The 18,806-nt window shown below is 50.6% G+C and overlaps 1 protein-coding gene across 1 annotated transcript in view; it reads right to left on the reverse strand.

Moving 5' to 3' along the window:
• The window catches only part of Slc2a1 (solute carrier family 2 member 1), a 28,003-nt gene extending 11,785 nt beyond the window's left edge, over window positions 1–16,218 (reverse strand). The window contains exons 1-2 of the mRNA XM_032899178.1: window positions 15,998–16,218; window positions 4,931–5,026 (exon numbers count right to left, since the gene is read on the reverse strand). Of these exons, the coding sequence (XP_032755069.1) occupies window positions 4,931–5,026; window positions 15,998–16,015 (114 nt within the window). The 5' untranslated portion in view covers window positions 16,016–16,218. The remainder of the gene's footprint in view (window positions 1–4,930; window positions 5,027–15,997) is intronic.
• Between the last annotated feature and the right edge of the window lie 2,588 nt (window positions 16,219–18,806).

Genomic DNA, 18,806 nt, shown 5'->3' on the forward strand with positions numbered 1-18,806 from the left:
GGAGGGGGAAGGGGAAGGGGGAGGAGGAGAGAAAGAATATCCACCCACTATTGCTCAGTGCCTGTCTCCCAGAGGTTGAGCAGAACACAGACCAGAACCAGACTCACTGGATTTAAACTCCAGCTCTGCTCTGTGCTAGCTGTGTGTCCTTAGTGTAGTTTCTTTACATCTCTGTGCTTGTTTCTTACAAAGTGGAGGTTATGGGGCCTACTTAGTGAGGTTATCATGAGAACAACTGAATGACCACCTTTAAAGCACTTAGAATACTGAAAGGAGAGTAAGTAAGTTGTAAGGGTTTGTGGTGGTGGGCCACATTAAAGCTGTTGGTATCCCCCAAAAGATGAGACCAGTCTTGAGCTTAGAGTCAGCTCAGCCTCAGAAGTGCTAGGCTGGGGGTAGGAAGCAGGTCCAACTGGGGTCATTTCTGACACTGGCCAAGCCAGGTCACTTAGGGCCAGGTCACTTCCTCTGCAGACCAGGATCCTCCCTTGTCAAACAAGAAGGGCTGAGCTAACACCAGGCCCCTCCCAACAGCCTCTGGGTTCCAGAATGCCTCTTTCTCAAGAGTGCTTGGTCCTACCCCTCATCAAACAGAGGGAGGCTGTGTAGGTCAGCCCCGGACGGTATCCAGGGTGTCACTGTGCAGTCACTGCAACCCTCTGTGGCCAGGCTCACCCTTTCCACGCCAGGGCGGGGCCCACACCCCTCCCCTCCCGTCCCGTCCCACTGCAGCTCAGCCTCTCACTTGCCAGCCAACCTTGCTTCCTTTCCTTATCCAGGAAAAGGAAGACAGTCTAGTCCTGTGTGCTAGGCTCACAAGGTGCAGGGAGAGGAGGTAATTTGAGGGCAGGTGCAATATAAACATTAAGATAATATCATGATTAATTACCACTCCCCGCAGAAGCCTTTCAGGCCTGTTTTATGGCAAAGAGCAAACTCCCAGTGAATGTATGTCTGCTCACTGTGGGCAAAGCTACCTCAAGACCTTGGCCACCCAGCCTCACTCCCTCAGAAGTACTCAGAACAGACAGAGTGCCCAGTGTGCATACACAGATTCCACCCCAGGGAAACCCCTTCCATGACACTTTTTGCCTGGCATCTGACCCTCCTTGTTGTGGGGTCACTCCTCATCCAGGTAGGAGTGGGCTGCCAAATCCTTCATCGTGTCTTTCTGCTGCCCTCCCCTAACCTCTCCACTTTTGAAATCTGTGGGTTCAACCGGCTGGGGAACATAAATATTTGTAAGGAAACTCCATCTGTGCTGACCACGGACAAATTGTTTTGTCTTTAATCCCTAAACAATACAGCAATCCAGCAACTTCTGACAAAAGCACTTACAGGGTCTCAGATGCAGGTGATGTGGGATAGAGTGTGAGGGGGGCTGTGCACAGGCTTGGGTGGTGCTGTGCTATATTACATGTGGGGTCTTGACTGTACAGATTTCAGTACACATGGGGGATGGGAAGATCCTGGAACGACCCCTCAGATTCCCCACACACTCTCCTCTAAGGTCTACCCCCACATCATCCCTTCTAGACGGGGGACCTTAGAAGACTGTTGAGTTCACAGCCATAGCTCCTTGCTGCAGAGGGGTCTGACGGACTGGATGCTGGGTTAAGTGCTTGTTGATTGCCAGTGCTGGCAGAATTAAACAGTGCCTTCCTTGAGCAATGGGTTCAATCTTATCCCAGCATGGTGGTCACTGTGCTATATACTAGCTGAGCCACACGTCCGTGTCCTATTCTTTCTACTTCCACCCTCTCCTCATGATACATGGGAAACCCAGCCAGGCTTGTGAGAAATGTCTGCACTAGCACGGCTGTGCTTGGCTCGGGAATGTCACTCCATCACGGTCATTCTCAAGTCTGGCCCTTAAGAGGACCTTTGGATAGGCATTTCTGGCTGCCTTTGTACATGCAGTTCACTGGCTGGGCCCTCTGGCTTGCCTGTCCTCAGACACAATGGGCAGCCTCCTCCCAGCACTGACCTCCCACTGTTCCTTACTCGCTAGGAAGCCTCCAAGTCAGACAAACTCATTCCAGCTTTGCTTGTCCCTCCTTGCAGTCTCCCAGTCTCCTGCCCAGCACAGTTGCTTCCTACAGGTTCCCTAAACTTACCTCCTTAGCTTTTTCCTCTCCTCCTCTACTGATGCCTTATAACACGTTTAAAAATGAAGTCTAGAATAAAAACAAAAAACCCCACCACAAACAACCTCATGCATGCCATCCCGCCACTAGGACCTCTTCTCTCTTCTCTACCAAGTCTACTCTTTCTCTCTCCCCCTCTTCAAACTAATGTGAGGAGACTTCTACACACACTGCCCACCTACCTGCTCTCTGTAGCCACAAAGCTATCACCGTTGTTCTACACTAAGCGGTGTGGGGGTGACCGGTCCAGCTCCGAGTAGTTTCTCCTGAGTGTGAGCCTATTACAAGGACACACTTGTGGAGAGAGTAAGCTTGACAAAGACCTCCATCCTTCAAACCTCAGGTCTTCCCTTCACCTTGTGACGTTCCTGTTTCTGGGTTCTATATTTTATACTGGCTTTTCTGAAGCAGAATCTTATGTAGACCACACTGGCCTCAGACTTGCTGTACAGTCAAGGTCTTAGAACTCCAGAGCTTCCTGCCTCCACTTCTTAAATCCCCACTGGGATTCTAGATGTATGCCACCACGCCCTGCACTCCTGTCCTAGATGTCAGCTCTCCATCCTAGGGTCCTTTCCATCTGCCTGGCACTGTCCTCAAGAGCTGACCTTCGCTCTCCTTACCTCACAGATCTCCCCCATGCCCATCTGGATAGCAGTGACTCACTCAGTCTCCAGCCTGTGCACAAGAGACCACTCAGATCCGTGAGCACCTCTACACACCTCCAAAGATGGCCAACAGCCCAATCCCTGCCACCTCACACCTAGAGACAAACCAACTCCTGCCACCTTGCATCTACCAGCTCCACCCCTGAACCAGACATATAGAAGCCATTTTTGACCCCTTCTCCCTCATGTCCTCATATGGAACTTTGACTACATTACATGTATTTGTTTGTGGGGGAGGGTACATGTGTATTATGGTATGAGTGTGGTGATCAGAAGACAACTTGTAGGGATCTTTTCTTGTTTTCTACCATATGGGTCCTGTGGACTAAACTTAGGTTGTCAGGCTTGCTGGCAGGCATCTCGGATGCTGACCCTTCTCTCCAGCACCAGCATCTGTTCTTATGACATTAGTCCGTGCGTGTCTGACCCCAGCTCACACTCTCAGATCCTTCTACTCCAAGTGCATTAATATTTCCAAAGACGCAGATCTGACCAGGCCTCTCCTCCACAGGCTCAAAGGTCCTCATAATACCCACCTTCCACCTATCCATCTGGCTGTGCCAGGACAAGCTGGGGGCTAGCTATGCTGTAGATCCAAGAGACTCACGCAAGGACTATAGTGGTCCAGTTCTGGCTTGCTGTGGAGCCAACTTCTCTTCTCCCCCAGCCTAACTCCCTACACTCGTCCTTCAGAGGATGCAGCTCTTTACTTGCTGGGCATCTTACCACCTCCCCTGCGGGCCCCTCTGCCCTGCCTTTAGAGCCCTAGTTATGCCGTTAGCTCACTGTGACCAGTTACGACAGTGCTTCTCAGCTTCAGCTACCCTCAGCAACAGTTAAGGAGCTTTGCTGGCATCCCAAACCAGAATCTGGGTGTCCAGGGAGGGACCCTCAATGTGCAGCAAGCTTATCTCCCTACTTCCTCCCATCTTTCCATCTGCAGATTCCCCAAAAGAGCTGGCTGCAAAGCACACACCTTCATGGGAGCTGTTCTGAGCACTTAGTGAAAACAAGGTTTGGGATTTGTTCCAAGGGCTCACAGTTGCCATGTTAGATCCTGGAAAAATCCCATCAGGGCTGCTGCAGCTCAGTATGACTCAGCAGCCAAGCCTTCCTAGGGACTGGCTCCCCAGCATCAGGCGTGGCCCCTACAGCCAAGCCCCGCCCACTTGGAAGAAGTCCAGCTCCGATTCCACACAGTCTGGTGCCCCAGCTGTGCCCCTGGTCCTGAGAGGCCCTGGCGCTCACTGTCTAGTCTCATCAGCCTGGGTGGCGAGCATGGTCCTGACAGGACGACTGTCTACTTCCATCCCCTGATCCCGAGGAAAGTGTGAATTGTTAAGGACAAGAGAGTGTGGGTCAGGAAGCCAGCCTGAGGCTATGGAAACAAAGAGCCTGGCTGAGATGCCACCATTCACTAGTACATGACCTTGGGCCCACGGGTCACTTCATCAGCCTGGGCCTCACTTTCTGAGTCTATAAAACAGAAATCACCACTCCGTGTCAACACATGTGAAAAGCCTAATGCAAAGGAGGGGCTGTGACAATCTCCACTTCTGTTCCTAACCCGTGTTCCTTCTCTCAGAACAAGTAGGTGATTGCCAGAGTCGTCTCCAGTCTAAACACCCAGAGAGCAAGTGGGGGCAGATCTGAGATGTGCAACCTCCAGCTTCTACAGTGCCTCGGGGCAAGATGCCATGTTTGTTTAAATTGACTGGGGACTTCCAGGGACAGGAAGCAGTTTGAGTGTGGAACGGGGTATGCTGTATGTAGATGGCATGTGAGAACAGACTGCACGACAGGGTGGCACTGGGAAAGGCTCCTCTTCTCTGACCATTCTCCCCTCTGCCCGCCCGCCTGCCCAGCAGCAGTGCAGAGCTCTCAGGAGCCCCACATACTCTGTAAGTGAAGTCCCACTACACTGATCGTTGTTAAGTCTGTGCTGCTCGGGATACAGTCAAGATGGCCAACCACAGTACCACCATTCTAGGGCCCCGAGATTCTTGAATTCCCACTGGGAGGGAAGATGGTCAGTTGATATCAATGATTGACACTGCGGCAGCACCATGAGTGTTGGGGTGATGGTATATATGGGTGGAGTGGCATAGCACTTACCTTCTGGGGGGCGTTGATGACACCAGTGTTATAGCCGAACTGCAGGGATCCGAGCACTGCCCCTCCCACGGCCAACATAAGGCGGCCCGTCACCTTCTGCAGAGGGAAAAAAAAATAATCAGAGTTACAGGCATGTCTGGGCCCAGAGTACTACAGAGCAAAGTCAATGCTGGCAGGTTCCCATGTTCAGATATGCCTCGCCTGACTCCTGGCAACACACCTGTCCTTCTCCCAGGAAACCTGGCTACTTCCTGGCCTCAGGTGCCCAAACCTGCCCAGCTGACTCCTCTGAGGAGAGAGCAATCAGGCTTTCCTTTACGCAGTTAGAGGCTTTGGTTTTCTAAGGTCTCACTGTCCAGGTAGGAGTGATACTTACATTTCAGGTGGCCCCACACTGTGGGGAGGATGCGGACACAACCTTCCCTCCCACACCAGGGAGGCCTAAATGAATAAAAGGGACAGTGCAGATGGGGAAGAAAGGCTCTGGATTTGAAGTCAAGGGCAATGGCCCGAGTCCAGCCAATGGGAACTCTAGAAGGATAGCTGGGTCTCCCTGCCCCACTGCCTTCCCACCCTCCATGTGCCTATCTGCAAAATGGGAACAGTCATTGTTCAGTGCTGAAGACATGACCCTGCCCTTCTCTAGCTTTCCCACCTTCACTTGGAGAAAACAACGTTCTTGGGAGCTCAGAGCAAGAGATCAATCTACTCCAATCTACTCAGGAGTTCCCACACCAATGCCCCCACCATTACTCTCAGCAAACCATGAGTTTCATTTCAGGGTGAATTGTACCAGATAACAGAAATTAAAAAACTACATGACCCAAAGCCACTAAGTGCTAAACCAAAGAGTTCCTAAGGGGAAAAGAGTTGAAGACAGCAGCAGGAAGGGATGAGGCCAGCAGGTGAAATGGTCTGTTTACACAGAGGTGAAAGGTCAGTGGTGTCCACCCGAATAGATAAAGGTTAGGGACTCTCTCCAGCTCTTCAAATGAGGAAGCTAGGTAATGTAACTTGAGGCGGGCCCCTAACTGACTGTGAGACACGAGCTGGGGACTCATGTCAAAACAAAAGAAGCAGACCGGCACCTACAGATGCCGAACGCCTGCACAGCGCGGGGTCCAAGAGGCAAGCATAGGATCAGGAGCCCTGTGAGCCCACAGAACAGTGGGGACAGTCGGAGCTAGGCTTCAGCCTTGGGTGAGTGTCTGGGCCTGTCTCTAGATTGTTAGATAGAGCTGGGCGTAGCCCTTCCGCAGACCTGTTCCTCAGTCTTCTCATCTTCCAGAAGCCTTCAGGACAAGGATTGCCAAAACTATAGTTCTCACATGACAGTCTGAGAAGAGGAAGGCCTGGGTCTGCTCCAGTGCGCACTCAGAATGTTGGAGCCTGCCTTCTAATGGTCTGCCTGGCTCTCCTTGGCTGACCTTGCAAATTCATCCTTTACTGTGAGGCTTCCCTCCAACTCCCATCCTCTGTGAACTCAAGTCAAAAGGCTTGGCCTCTCAAATCTCCTGTCTCCCAGCTCTCTAGGGAGCCTCCAGATCCAGGACTGTGGGGTGAGTGGGCAGGGAGCACATGACAAGCTTCTGGGGAGTCATAGTCAAGCCAAGGGTCATCAGGTGACCACTGGGACTTAAGAGGCTGTGGTAATCATCAGAGGCAGGGCTCAATGGTGACAGCTGAGCCCCACCATGTGCTGGGCTATCTGCTGAGTGACGTGCTCAGGGTTGTTCAGGTGTGACACTTATGGTATACAAATATGCATTTTTCTAGTACACATTAGAATAGAAATGAAATTATCACATACCTACAGTTTAGTGAGCTGTGGCATAGCAATAATGGAACATATGATTTCATATTACTTACAACAAAGCAATCTAATAAAAAAAAATAGTAAGAGAACAATATAGACTTGTCAAAAGTTATACGGGTAGAGCATGAGCTGAGCTACTGCCATGGAGGGAGGGAGGTGGGTGCTGTGACAGAGGCCCTGTCTTACATTGAGCTACTTAGGCCTGTGTCTTCCATAAGGTGCTATCCAATCTCCAGGGATTGAGACGGGAACTACTGGGAAACAAGGACAAACCCCTTCCTAGGGGCTTTGCCATCGCAGTGGCAGATCAAGGTCTAACTTTACCTGCCTAATGTTAAGGGCGGCTAGTAGTCAAGTGAGCGCTGGTGGGGAGGGAGACCCAGTGACCACCCATAGTGCAGACTTCAGGAGAGCTGCTGGGGGGTGGGGGGTTAAGGAAGCCTTGGAAAGATCGCCTTGGGAGGATCAAAACTCAACTCCCAGTAGGTGACTTTGAAATCCGCTCGACAAGAACGCAGTCTGCCAACTGGGAAGCAGTGGCAAGACAACATTCCAGGTAGACAGAACAGTGTGTGCAGTGGTAGAAATAGGATGGCTGATACCGCCAGGTTAAGAAAATGAGGCTTGGTAAGGCTCAGTACAGCTAAGGGGAGGAATAGAGCGCCTACCCCTTGGTAGGCACATGGCTGAGATCTGTCACCTGCGCCAGCCCTCTTCCCAGCCCGCAGCACCCCATCTACCACACTTGATGACTGCTGACTCAGACTTAAGGGGAATAAGGCTGGAACAAAGTCCACCAGCTCCCTTTACCTTGTTGTTAGAGGCTGAGGGGGCAGCCCTGCCTCTGAGGAATAGGGACAGCTCGCTGTCCCAATTGCATGTTAGTGTCCATATAAGGCCTGGGAAATCTCAACCAACAAGCGTTTGCTGAGTGAGGTAAGGACAGGAAGTCACCCTCAACTTGGCCACCACTGTCCATCTCTGCCAATAGCCTGCAGATGATTGAGATCCATGAATTCAACACGTGTTTTTTTTACTAGGCTGACGTGAATGTGGTGACATAGAAGGGATGCAAACCTCATTTGAGAATGTGGGGTACCTTTTCCTTCCCCAAGTCCTCTGTGATACGCCCATAGGGATGCAGAAGACCTTTGATTCAGGTATAGAGTTCAAATCCCTTAGGCAGACCCTGAGCTCTCAGTTCATCCAACACCAGGCCTCTGCATACAAGAGGCTCTTCCATGAGCCCCTCCCCCACCTCAGGAAGTAAATGGTGAGTGTTAAGTGGGGAACCTTTCTTCCCATTATCTGAGATGATAGGTAGCCCAAGCCACAAGCCAGTGCATAGTCTTTCTTTGATCACTGCCTTTTAACCCCACCTGTGTTGTCCTTCTAGCCTGTCCTGTCCTGCTACAGGCTCTTAGTCAATATTGGCAGAGGGTGGGAAGGCTGTGACACCACCACTAGGAAGCAGAGGCAGGGTATTCCTAGGGAGGAGAGTCCCAGCTCAGACGTCACTCTTGTCTGCTGCTCCCTGTAGTCTTCAGGTGTGCTGGAGCATGAACCACTTGGCTCTTTAGCCCTGGGAGACAGGGAGGATGTTCAGCCCCCTGTACACATTATTTATTATAGTTCTTTTCTAAGAATACATCTGAATGAAGTTCTGGGCATTTTAAAAAAAAACCCGAGATTTTATAGACCCATGTGCCATCGTCACTGGATAAAGGACAGTGAGGTTGAAGAACAGGGATCCGGATTCCTCAGTAAACCTAAGGTTAGGACAGGGTTAGGGTTATGCCAGAATTTCTCTGGCCTCCTATTTCACTCCCTTAGTGATGGTTTAATCTGGGAACACCAATGTTGGCCTTCATGTGACCTTAGGCCCCCATTCCTCTTCAATTTCCTTAAAGCCTTCTAGTGATGTTAAGATTTGCATGACTGACTCCCGGGCACCCTGGTGGTGGGTGTGTCCATCAGTCTTTAAAGGGGGGAGGAGTGGGAACCAGGCACTTATCAGCAGCACCAGTAAGGTGCCAGGCACCCTGCCAGGGGCTGCTCATGTCCTGATTTAACTACCATGAACCCACTCTACTCCACTCTAGAAGAGATTGCTTCTGCTTTAGAGAACAGAAGGCTCAAAGAGGGAAAGGCTCCTACCCTGGAGTTCTTGGACTTCTCTGAAGCTTCAAATGGGAGGAGGAGGGGGTAGGTAGGGGAGGGCCTCTGGTACCACAGGATCTGCCCTTCCTGGTCAGGTTCTCTCCTCTACTTCCCGGTACTGGTTCCTGAAGGAAGCTGGTGCTTTCTATGTAGGTCAAATTCCACTCCAGCAACTCTCCAAGTCCTGTCAATTCTGAACCAGCAGCCAAAGTCTGGGGACCTGTGGGACCTTTTCACTGGATTTTACTCTAAGCCAAGGTTGGCTGACAATCACCCCTGGGCTAAGGAACGAGGTCCCACCCAGCTAAGAAGGGGCTTTATGGTTCTAAAGGATGGGGTTGAGGGAGGGGAATACATGAAAGCTACATTAAAATAGAACTTCCATGACCATTAACAAAATCGTACTCATCTGAGTTTGTTTGTGGCTTTGTGCTACGGTGGCTCAGCTGGAGTTGAGGCAAGCTAAAGCAGACAGATCTTGCCACAAAGTCAACAATATTTACTAGCCTGCCCTTTATAGAAAATGTGTCTACCTGAAACATACCTCCTTGAGCTGCTGGATGCGAAGTCAATGCCTGAACTGTGCGGGGCTCTCAACGCCTTTCAGGTAAAATGCACACCACCCTCCTTAAGCAGCTGAAAAGTGTATTCTTCCCATGAAGGGCAAACAACTACCTCCTTTGCCTGCAGGAGTGGACCTGGGGTGAATAAAGGAATCCCAAAGAAGCGGACACCCCTATGGTACACTTGGTAGTATGTTGGCACCAATTCAGCAGAGATAAAATAATAATATAATAATATGAGACTGGGCATAGACAAATGTCACTGTCACTCTTGGCAAGTTTAAGTCCCACTTTTTCACTTTGGTGACTTTATGAAAATCCGTTCCCTGTATCTTCCATTCTCTTTGAGGTTTTCCTAAGACACTGAGCGAAGACTGTGTTTGAACATGCTCCCAGAACTACCTGAGTAAATGAAGATTGATTTGGTTATTAACTGAAGCAAATCCCTGTCCGTGCGACTTGGTATGTTCGTTGGCAGCTGGAGCAGAAATGAATATATGTAATGCACCTAGTGACAGGATCACTGCTTCTCAATCAGAGCAAAACACATCTGCAATGGAATATGTGCAGCTGTTGGAAAGACTGTAAAACATCCGTATGTGCTGGAAAGAAAGAGCCCTGGGGTGGCTTGTTAGAAAGAGATAAACAAAAACAAAAGCCCCTGACGTAATTGTATTGGAAAAAGAGTTCATGACCCAAAGTCCCCTGAGTTGCTAGATGTAAAGCCAATGTCCTAACTGCGCAGGACACTGAAGTACTTACTCTGGGTTGGCGAATGGGATGGGCTGCATGACACAGACGTGTGAGCCATTACACCAATACTGCACTCGGGCACACATCTATGCATACATGAAAGGGGTCTCTGGGGTAAACACTAACTGAAAGCAGAGACTAGGCCTTTACTTTTATGCTTAGTTTGCTCCATTACTTCTGTGATTTTTAAAATCCAATTTTATTTTCCATTTACATCTGGGGATTTTACTGGACACAACCCCAGAGCTTGGCAGGCCCAGCACACTGCCTTCAGAAGTGTTGGGGAGAATGGTAATTCCAGTACGGAACTCTAGCTGAAGGTTTTACTTAGCTGGGAGACACTGCTCCCAGATTCATGAACAGGTCTGCTGTTACAAGTAAAAGTTTAGAGTAGAGAAAAAAAGGTATTATGGTAGGGTAACCTCCCTGGTGAGGGTTGACATTCGTCCAGTTGACTGTGATAAGGTGGTGGGGGCAAGGACAGGGCCGACAGAGCAAACTAACCCATAGCTGCTGTGGGCATGACCTGCTAATAGCTCTGGAGTGAAGGCTCCTTGAACTATACTCTGGCTGTTGGGGTCAGAAGAACTCTTTATAGAGAAGACAAAGGTGGTACTGAGACCAGAGGCCAAGTGTCTGGGTGAGGATGAGGATGGCACTATGGCCACACAGTACAGTGCCAACACAATGATGCAGCCCACAACCCTGAGGGCAAAGCTGGCTAACAGGCAGTTTGCGAAGGCCCACGCTCAGGCCAGTGCCCAGCTGAAGGAAATGACTTCAGCAGCTAACACTACTATCCAGAGAACTGGCACTGAGCACTGCCACACCACACTAGTCATGTGACTGACACGGCCACCACTGGCAGCACCCAAGGCTGTATGTGGCGTGGACCATGGATATTGGGTGCAATGCTGAAGACTTGCTCTGGCACACTTGGGGGCCACTTGGAGTCACCAGGAAAGCTGAGCAGGAAGCCATGGCTCAAGCTGGGAGACAGCTATAGCTTGATGCTTGATAGCTATAGCTGGGCTCCCATCCTCCTTCAGCAGCAGCCTTACGGACACCTGAATTCCTGACACCTACTGATGTGAAAACACACCAGAGATCTAACAGGCCTCACATCTCTGTGCCAACGTCAGTAGAGATGGTCTACCAGTGAGCATAGGCTGGCCACATGACAAGGAAGCAGTTTCCCTGGACATTCCCAATTTCAAGGCAGAGGACATGAACTGTGGATCAAACAATTTGGACAAATCATCTGGGGCCAGGCAGGAATGCTCTGCCACTTCTGGATGTCAAAGCCTTGGGGTAAACCAAGGCCAGGTTGGAGACCCAGTGGCCCATGGCTCAGTTACTGCAAATCTCTGTCTCTGTATAAGCTCCTGCCAGGCTGGGTGGCTGAGTGACAGAGCCTTGGGCTCCACCCATCCCTCCCTGGGAGGGAGGTAACAATTGGAGACTTGTTTTGTGCTAGGCCAGCCTGGACACAGCCTCTCAGCCACTGAGTCCCGCCAGGAGCTTTCCTGGCCTCACAATCCTGGGACAGTGGTTGCTAGACTGAATGGCTTTGTCACCTCTGTACCCAGGAGAGAGGTGAGGGGTGAGGCTGCAGGCCCCAAGCCAATGTTGCACACTTCCCCCTTTGTTCCAGGCCTCCTAGCTCTGCCAGTGGGGGGTGGGGGATACTGATGTTTGTACCCTTGGTGCTGGAGCAGATCTCTGGGCACTGACACCCTGTGACCAGAAGGCACCCAGTAAAGCTGCACTCCCCGAAGTCACAAGCTGATTAGAGGGGGATTTGGGGCTGACCCAGCCAGGGAGAACGTAAGGTAGAACCAAGGGTGACTTGACACTAAACAAGAATCATTTTGGTTTGTTTACATTGCTTTTATGTATCTAATGGAGGGGAAGGGGGTCTTTCCACACCACCCTGATTGAGAACAAGAGGAGAGTCTTCACCACAATTACCAAAGAAACTGAAACTCCCAGGAAATCCACTTCCCTTCACAGAAGCTTCCTGACGTCTACTTAGACCTAATTAATGCAACCCTCAGAGTCCCACTGTACCCAGAAATGGCTTGGCAGTCCTGAAGCCTGGGGACTTCTGCCCACTTGGGACGGGTGGAAGATGGCAGAGAACGTGGGATAAGAGGGGAAAACTGTCCGCAGAACAAATGCCTCAAACCTTAACAGTCTTGTCTTGGACTTGGCTGGCCTCAGTCTGCTCCTCTGTAAAAGGAGGCTAACCCAATTCCCAGTCTCTTCTGGAGAGTGGCTAGCTAACCCATGGCCAGGCCTCTTCCTCAGTTTCCTTTATCCTCATGCTACCTGCAAAGGCTGGCAGTGTATTTTGGAGGGTGGGAGGGGGGTGCAGCACGGAGTTGATAGTTACTTTTCTCTGAAGTTTAAGGTCACGGCGGCATGGACTCCCATTTCTCCTACAGTGCAGTTGTTAAGCCTCACACGATAGGCAAACGCTCTACCACCGAGCGGCACATGTCCTGAGCACTCTGTGGTGCTTTCCTAACTACCCGAGTGGCCATCAGAGAAATGAAACAGAAGCCCAAGGTAGGGCAGGCAACCGCACTGGCTGGCTTAGCTCTAGGTCTGGCACTTTGCCAGAATTCTCTCCACACACCAGATTCCTGACCTGACCAGTGAGAGCTTTTTTTTTTTTAAGGTTTACTTTATTTATATGAGTACACTGTCACTGTCTTCAGACACAGCAGAGAGGGCATTGGATCCCATTACAGATGGTTGTGAGCCACCATGCGGTTGCTGGAAATTGAACTCAGGACCTCTGGAAGAGCAGTCAGTGCTCTTAACCGCTGGGACATCTCTCCAGTCCTGACCAGAGAGAGCTTTAATGCTCCCTAAGTAACACTCGCAGCTCAGCATCCTGAACCCTCAAAAGCACATGCTGTTAGGAGGTAGGCTTCCGATGAGGTTGAAGGTTGCTGAAAGTTTATTCTGGGTCCAGCATGTCATAAGGAAACATTTGGAACATCTATAGGGTCTGGCAGACACATGTTGGGTCTGCTTTCTCCAAATTCATTCTTTCTTTCTTTCTTTCTTTCTTTCTTTCTTTCTTTCTTCCTATCTACTACTTACTTATGGCTCTATCTATCTATCTATCTATCTATCTATCTATCAATCAATCTATCTCTTACTTATGGCCATAGCTACTAACCTGGAACTCACTATATAAACAAGGCCAGCCTCAAACTCAAGAGATCGGCTGTCATGCCTGCCTTCACTTACTTCTTTGTGTAGTGGGGAGAGACACATGCTAGTGTGCACATGGAGGTCAGAGGACAACTTTCGGAAATCAGTTCTCTCCTTCTACCTAGCATGTGAGTCCTAGGAATGAACAAAAGTCTTCATGCATGACTGTCAAAGTGCCTTCACCCATTCAGCCATCTCTCTAGGCTTTTCCGACTAAATTCTAACAGTCTAATGACTAGGATTGCTGTCATTCTGCAGATGAGGCAACTGAACTATGTTGAGAATTTAAAACCTCACTGTGAATCTCAGATACTTACGTTCTTCTACCACCGTATCCCGAAGAACCCTGTGATTTTTAGGTAGTTATATACTGAGTGCAGAGGCTGACCAGTAAAACTAACTAGCCTACCCAGGATGGCCAGGGCATGGAGGTGAACCCCTGCTAGCCAGGAGCTTCCACTTGCCCCTCCCTATTTTCTACTTAGTTACAGAGTATACCAGAGGTGTGCCAGACAGTCAAACAGCTCTCCAGGACTCTGTTTTAATACACAACACAAAAGGCTGTGGCCCTGATTGGGAAATCTGTGTCTCCAAAGGGAAGGGCTTTTCCCAAGAATGTACACAAGATAATTAAAATGTACCTAAACTGGGTACAATACAGTGCCACACGCCTTCAATCCCAGCCAGAGGCAGGTGGGACTCTTAAGTTCAAGGCCAGTCTGACCTACAGGTCTTCACAGTGAGTTCCAGGACAGCCAGAGCCATGTAGAGTGACCCTGTCTCAAAAAACAAACAAATAAACAAAAATCGAAGTACTGCAACTGCTCTCTTGTGCTTTCTGAGTTGTTTTATTTAAGCACGAAAATCTTTTGATGTGTTGGGTGGTGATGGTGGTGGTGGCAGAGTGGCGACAGTGGCCCTGGCACACCTTAGATCCCATCACTCAACTCAGGAGGCAGAGGCAATCTGAGTTTGAGGCCAGTCTGGTCTACAGAGCAAGTCCCAGGATAGGCAGGGTTACACAGAGAAACCCTGTCCCAAGGGGAAAATCCTATTGGTGTAAATAACGGTGCAAGTGCATGAATTCATTGACATAGATATAAACCATGGGGAAGGAGGGATTCCAAGATGGAGCCAGGAAGGAAAGTTTGTGAAGTAGAGAAGCGCACGCATCCACCTGCCTCAGGCAGCATTCACTACTCTCCTTGCCGCTCACAATTTAAGAAACACTAGTGAAAAGAGACAGTGAGAACAGCCCAGACCTTAGGAACTGTATGACTTTAGGAAACTTACTTCCCTTTAGTGTGTTCCTGGTAAGGAAATACAGAACGGCATGGGAAAAGCAGTTTAGCCACGAGCCCGGTGATCAATGAGTGTAGATTTTCTCCTCTCTTATCCGCTCAAAAAATAAACATCCAGCGAGTGTGGTGGTACGCGGCTTTACAGCGCTCGTGAAGGAAAGGCAGGCTGATCTGCGAGTTTTGAGGCCAGTCTGGTCTACATAAGAATTTTAGGGCAGCCAGAGCCGGGTAGTGAGATTATGTCTCCAAAATAAAAATAAAAATCCAAGGAATTTGAAAGACGGACAAATTAACCTCGGTCTGGCGCTACAGAGGGTAAGGCAGTGCTTTCTTTTGAAGAAGTAGGGGAGAAAAGTTCTACATGGAGAAACCGAAGTTCGGAGTTTAAGTGGCCTCTGAAAGACTCCGGGGCCTCAGACTTTCATTTTTTGTCCTTTTTTTTTCTTTTTACTTAGTTACATTCTATCTCTATCACTGTGGCCCTGCAGAGACTGTTAATACGACCATCGGGAGCCAAATGGAGCTTCCTTTACTGGGTCCCACCAAAACACCCCCATTGCCCAGTAAAGGCAGCCCGGGATTTAGCACATGTTCGGGCTTTAAACAGGGAAGGGGGGCATGAAAGTGCGCATCCTTGAGCCTTCCTATAAACCAAGACCGGAAAATCCAAAAGCCTTTTTAAAAAATTTAAAAGGGACTAGAACAAACTACACAAAGCAAAGGCGATACAAGAAAGAAACAATGTCGCACACCCAGGAGGGGTTCCGTAAATCGGGCTCAAACATGGAAAGTCTGATCACAGGTGGAGAGATCCTATCCAGACAGAGGCTTGCCCCGGGGAAAGGCCCCACATTCCTGGAGGACTGCGCATCGTGCGGTCCCCGGAGCTCGTCAGCCCCCGACCCTGGCCTGGAGGAAGTGCCTTCACCTCCTAGCCAGCCCCAAGGCCCGGGTTCCGGGCGCGGCGCGGCTCGGAGCGGGTTCCGCCTCCTCCGCGCCTAGCCGGGGCTGGGCCGGGGGCTCGGCCCTCTTAGCCAATGGGCGCCGCGCTCCGGCCCCCTCCCCCGCGCGGGAGGAGCCGCCGAGGTCGTGTGCGACGTGCGGCGCCTGGGCCCCCGATCCGCGGCCCCCGCCCCGGCCGCGTGAAGCGCGCGGTGGCCGCGTGAGGCAGCGGAGACTCGGACAAGCGCCTGGGCCCGCGCTCGGCAGCACATCGCCGCCCAGGGCGCACAGCCCCGCTACTCACCTTGCTGCTGGGCTCCATGGCCGCGCTGCGCTCGAGGCTCAAGCTGTGCGGGCTGCGAAACGGAGAATGGACGTGCTGTGACTATGCGTCTCCCGCCGGACCTCCGCGCCCTGACTCACTTAAGACCCTGTAACCTAAACCGACACTCCACAAGGGATTCTTGTGTTCTTAGGAAGAGAGCGCGCGGAGCTGCCTTTTTATAGGACCGCCGCCATTGGCCCGCGCCGCAGGGGGGGGGCGTGTAGGTGGGCCGGGGGGCGGGGCCTGAGGACCACGTCCGGGGCGGGACTCCAAGGGGCGTGGTTCTGGCGGGAGGGGCGGGAGGGGCGGAGGGCGCCTGACCGCAATCTGGCTTAGGATGCTAGAATTTGCAGTCCCCGGGTGCGTGGCACCCCTGGGGGGCGCTCGCTGTGTGGCTCTGGGCTGGTTTGCACACCTCTCTGAGTCTCAACGGCCACTAGCAAAATGGTAGCGCTTGGTTCAGGGCTGTAAGCCAGTGCTAGGTCTCCGGCTTCCTCACTAGGCTGCGGGATAACTTTGGTAAACTGGCGATAATAATAGTACAACCTCCTGGGTTGTTAGGAAGATTAAGCGAGTTAATATTTGGAGGGTGTTTACAACCACGTCTGTTATGTGTATAGTGGCATTAAGTTCATTAGAGAGACCACAGTTCTCTTTCTCCATGCTCCGAGTACCTATGCCCAAGCCCAATTTCCTCTTTTGCTCCTAGACACCAGGTCCGCCACTTCTCTGAGCTGTAAAGCCGCCACCTCCCTCTATTTCTGACTGTATGGTGATACCTAAGTGTGAAGACCAGAGAAGGTGGGTGTCTAAATGGTTAAGGACACAGAACACCTTGGCATTGAACCAGCTCACCTATAAACCGCCTCTAGCTGGTTCTGGGCAAGCTCCCAGCCAATGAACAGCGGTTTTCTTCTGGATAAAATGAAATTTGTATCAAACTGGTCTCTGAGAATCACAGGTGAGCTCCTGAAGTGGTAAGTATTACAGTTGATAGCCTCTGTGGTCCCTCCGGTCTGTTTCCCATCTAGCTAGGTTCAGCTAAAGGAGGGATCTGGGAGAAGTTAATTTCTGTTGGAGACAGGAAGCTGAGCTTTGTCCCAGATGCTGGCCTAGGGGGTACCCTTGTTGGGCATGGATCCCTGAAAAGTAAAGCATGTGGAACTGGTGAGTCTGGGATCCCCTTCCTCCTGTCCCCTGATCACCACCTTGTCCCCTTCCCCTGCTTACTGCAAGATCTGTCCCCTCTGCTCTTGCTTCCTCCAACCATGGACCTAGTTCTTTCCCTCAATACATATGATGTCGAGGCTGGAACAAGGCCCAAGCCTGGTCACCCAGGCCCTTCCTTAGGGTACCAGTTCATAAATTCAACCACCCCCATTATAGAAGTACATCCTATATCTCAGTCAACAAGTCACCAATTAGCCATCTTTTTTTCCTCCTCTATTATGTTCCTGTGCTAGTCAATGTCCCAGGGACAGAGGCATTAGCCTATTACTAGCTTCAGGGAATCCTCAAGATGGAGGGACAGGGAGAGGGGCAGTGTTTACCATCACCAATACAGGATAAGTCTCCAGAGATAACTGGGGTGTGTTGTGTGTGTGTGTGTGTGTGTGTGTGTGTGTGTGTGTGTGTGTGTGTGTGTGTGTAGTAGTAGTAGTAGTAGTAGTAGTAGTAGTAGTAGTAGTAGTAGCTCTTTGGGAAAGAGGAAGTGATGCTAAGGAGGGTTTGGAAAGTAGTTCAATAAGCAGCTAGAGATGTAAGCCATTTTTGATAGAAGAGCAGTTAGTTGCAAAGGCAGCCTTTAGACGGCACCCTGAACCACAAGCTTCAAACATTGGAGTCCCAGCTCTGTAGTCATCTGCACACTGCTCACATCTCTTCTCAGCTTCAAAACCCACATCCATCTCTAAAATGGGTCTAATAGTCTCCTCCTGGTTTGAATAAATGTTTCTCAGAGTAACTGCACTAATACTTCTGGTTTGCTTTATTGAGGCAGGCACCCCAGCTGTCCTGGAACTCACTATGTAGACCAGGATGACTTCGGATCCACTTGCCTATCAAATGCTGGGATTAAAGGCTTGTGTTACCAGACCCTGCTCAAACTGCACTAATTGTTGGTGTCAGCATTTCAGCCCAGTGCCATGGTCCCATGGCGCCCACACAGAAAAAGCAGAGTAGCCAGGAAAACAGCGTTACTTTCCCCCCATTTCCCTATACCTGCCCAGACACAGATCCCATTGTCTGCTTGGAATTCCACTTCTCTGTCCTCTCTTTGTGTAAATGTTTTATAGCCCCTGGAGGCAACTGTTTAGAGGCAAATTTACTAGGAGCTATGGACACTGGATCAGAGGTTAGATTCTTAGGTGGACTATTATCTTGGAGACCGAGTCCTTGGAAACAGAATTTAACCCTGTAGAGAGCACCAGAGAAAGTCCAGGAGATACAAAGCCCTTAGCTAGGATCGTGTGCCACAGAGAGAGGGATGTGAATAGAAGCCCGGAGGAATGGCTTCTTGAAGTGTTACTGGCTCCTAGAAACTGGTGTGTGTGTGTGTGTGTGTGTGTGTGTGTGTGTGTGTGTGTGTGTGTGAGTGTGTGTGTGTGTGTGTGCGCGCGCGCGCGCGCGCACGCACGGAGTAGGAGCTGAAGAGATAGTTACAAAGACCCTGGATGCCATCCATTGAGGTAGAGGCCAGAACTTTCATTACTGGATGGGCAGTGGGGAGCCATAAAGGGTTCCAAAGATCCCGGTGACAACTCAGCATCCCCAAAACCGCCCCTACCTG

Source organism: Rattus rattus, chromosome 1, assembly GCF_011064425.1.
Source record: "Rattus rattus isolate New Zealand chromosome 1, Rrattus_CSIRO_v1, whole genome shotgun sequence".
Taxonomy (NCBI): Eukaryota; Metazoa; Chordata; class Mammalia; order Rodentia; family Muridae; genus Rattus; species Rattus rattus.